General features: G+C 37.1%; 1 protein-coding gene across 3 annotated transcripts in view; it reads left to right on the top strand.

Annotated features, from left to right (window-relative positions):
* Nucleotides 1–430: 430 nt before the first annotated feature.
* Nucleotides 431–2,957, top strand: part of LOC106531906 (protrudin) — a gene marked incomplete at its 5' end in the record, with an annotated part of 12,223 nt that continues 9,696 nt past the window's right edge. For all 3 annotated transcript variants that reach the window (XM_014027852.1, XM_014027851.1, XM_014027850.1), the window contains 2 exon segments: nt 431–543; nt 626–744. In XM_014027852.1, coding sequence (XP_013883306.1) covers nt 431–543; nt 626–744 — 232 coding nt within the window.

Genomic DNA, 2,957 nt, shown 5'->3' with positions numbered 1-2,957 from the left:
TATACTATACTATACTATACTATACTTCTGTGAAGTGGGTCTATTGTCCTCAATCCACATTTACAGTTACAGGCTGAGTCATTTCTACATCCTCCTCTCCATCTATGAGCTCCGGTTTCATTTAAAAGGACTGAACGTCAGATATTATCCAAAATTTCAGTTCAAGCTGGTTTCAGCTTGCACCGGAGCATGCTTTGCAGCATAAATAACATAGTGTCTTCTATGTGACTATATTTTTTTAAATGTATAAAAACTAAACAGCCTACAGTGTTTTTAAATTCTCATTTTTATAGTTGAAGCCAGTGTTTATCAAGTAATGTCTACTGTTACAGCTAGTCAGAGTTCCCTTTAAAGCAGTTAATGTGATGTAAATGTAGCAGCACTGGTGAGAATATTGGCTAAATTGTGATTCCTGATGTTTGTTTTCCAGGTTCTATGGAGCGATGTTAATAGTAGTGTGTCTGCTTTATGTGGTCCCTGTGGGCTGGGTGCTCGCTGGACTCAACACCATCGTCTTCCTGTGGAACAGAGACTTCTACAGAGGTCAGCTCCTTCAAACTAAGTAAATGAATAAACTCATTCATAGCTTTTTGACTTTACGTATGGGTTTGCTTTGCTGTTCCAGTTTTGTTGGACCAAAGGAAGATGTTTCACTTTGGTCAAACACAGTCCTCAGAGGGAGGCTGCAAAGAACAGGAACAGGGCAACTTGCTGGACAGGACCCCTACACCCACTAGCTTGGAGGTAAGATAAACACTATGGCATAAAAAATGTTGAGCGTTAAAATTTTTGAAACTCACATTATATTTAAACCCACTCTCAGCTGTAAGCTTCTAATCCTTTACATCCCAACACTCTAGTATTTAACACTGTTGAAATCCATGGATGGACATTTTGCTTCCACTTCCTCTTTTAGGAGTTTATTTTCATCATAGGGATGAACAGAGTAGTCTGACTTCATGTTGGTGTTTCTACAAGGCCAAATAAACAGAAAGCTTCCCCTAATGCCTGGTGCACACGGCAAGATACAGCGGGTAAAATAAGTATTGAACACGTCACCATTTTTCTCGGTAAATATATTACTAGAGGTGCTAATGACATGAAATTTTCACCAGATNCAGCTTTGCTCTGTAACATTAATGAATGCAGTGATTCTTTGTGAAAAATGATAAAATGTCTTCTTTTATGTTGGTTGTTGGCAAAGTTCTACACTTTCATWTTATTGTTTCCGAACACCATTGCTAAGATTTTAACACTTTGTTAGTATATCACTTGGTTGCTACTAAGTTTACATTTATGACCCATCACATCAAAACAAAAATGGTCATAATTGACAAGTAACAACATCACAGATTCCTGGCATTTTTAGCTACATTTTGATGTGTAAKTCATCCTGAAATCTTGAGCGGTTTCTAGAGATGAGGCTTGATTTATCTTTTCTATTGGGAAGACTCCTCAAAAAATTGGTCTGAATTGTGTTTTTACTGTTTTCTTATGACGAATTCTTCACGTCATTTGAAAGAGGAAACTCAAATTATAATTGTATATCAGGATTTCCCAGCTGGTATTAAAATAGCTTTGCWATTTCACAGGGAAAGTAGTGAAAATGTATGGCTTTTTTGCTTAAAATCATTGCTAGTTGTTGACACAGCTCAGAAAAGGGTTTTAAATCATTCTTTAAGGTTGTCCTGATGCATCTCAGTAATCCAGGTAGAAAAAATCAAAAAGAAAAAATAAGTAGGTCCTATGGGTTCTTCTTTAGAGAAACGTTTTGTCTCTCCTCCAAGACACTTCTTCAGTCTGATGAGTTTCAGGTGAACTCAGCCTTATAAGCACTGCCTCCATATGGTGGACAAACAGGTTAGTTACATGCAAAAGAGGGCCATCGACTAACAATAGGCTTGAATAGCTCTATTGCTCATAGAGGGTCATGTGTCCCATCACCTGACTTATTGGTTTGGATGCTTTGGCTGTGGTTATTTGGTGTTTTGTTATGTGTATGTAGTGAGTGCAAGCGGGGCTCAATGTCCCCTTGTTTTTGATTTTTTTCCCCTCTTTGTGTTGATTATCGTTTGGGCCCTGATTCACACCTTTTGCTCACAGGGGACTTATTGCAAGTATGACTCAGCCTGCATGTGACTAACCTGTTTGTCCATGTGTAGGCAGGCTGAGTTTACCTCATCAGACTGAAGAAGTCTCCTGGAGGAGAGACGAAATGTTTCACTAAAGAAGAACCCATCCAGAGAACCTACTTATTTTTTTCTTTTTGATTCTTTAAGATTATATTTCACACATTTCAAGGGCCTCTTAAACAGTGTATTTTAAGGTATTGGGGTGGCTGTGGCAGAGTGGTTAGGGGAATTGTCCTGTAACCAGTTGGGTTGCCAGTTTAATRCCCCYTTCCATCCYTCTCAGTCACTTGCAAAGCATCTTTGAGTGTCTAGAAAATACCATATTTTGACAAAATCCAATTGTAACTTTATCCTCGGATCACATTTTTGAGGGACTCTCAAAGCTTTAAAAATATTTGACTATGTTCAAATTAATGTTAAAGACTCATGGTGAGCATCTGAAACTTTTCTGTTTTATCGCTGATGTCTTGAACTCTGACAGAAAAACTATAGTTTGCAAATGTCCAGGTCTAAACTCCTTGCTAATGTTAAATAGTTATTGTTTCTTTTTAAATGTCTTAATCTTCATCTCTATAGTGTACGCCAATAGATTAAATCATAAATGTGAAAACAGCTACAAAGATGGTTGCAAAGGTGCAATGTGGGCAAATGTGGACTAAAAAATGTTTTTTTAAGATGCAGTTTTGTAAGCTATTCACTCAAAAATTTGTTGCAACATGTTGTTCAAATACGTCCTTCATCTCAGAGGGATTTGAATAGTGAATGTTTTTTTTTTTATTTTATTTTAAGAGGAGTATTTTCAATAATGCAAGTAAACCTTAATAG

The sequence above is a fragment of the Austrofundulus limnaeus genome, unplaced genomic scaffold (assembly GCF_001266775.1).
Source record: "Austrofundulus limnaeus strain Quisiro unplaced genomic scaffold, Austrofundulus_limnaeus-1.0 Scaffold690, whole genome shotgun sequence".
Classification (NCBI taxonomy): Eukaryota; Metazoa; Chordata; class Actinopteri; order Cyprinodontiformes; family Rivulidae; genus Austrofundulus; species Austrofundulus limnaeus.
Note: the sequence above shows the minus strand (reverse complement) of the source record. Positions and strands in the feature narration are given on the sequence as shown.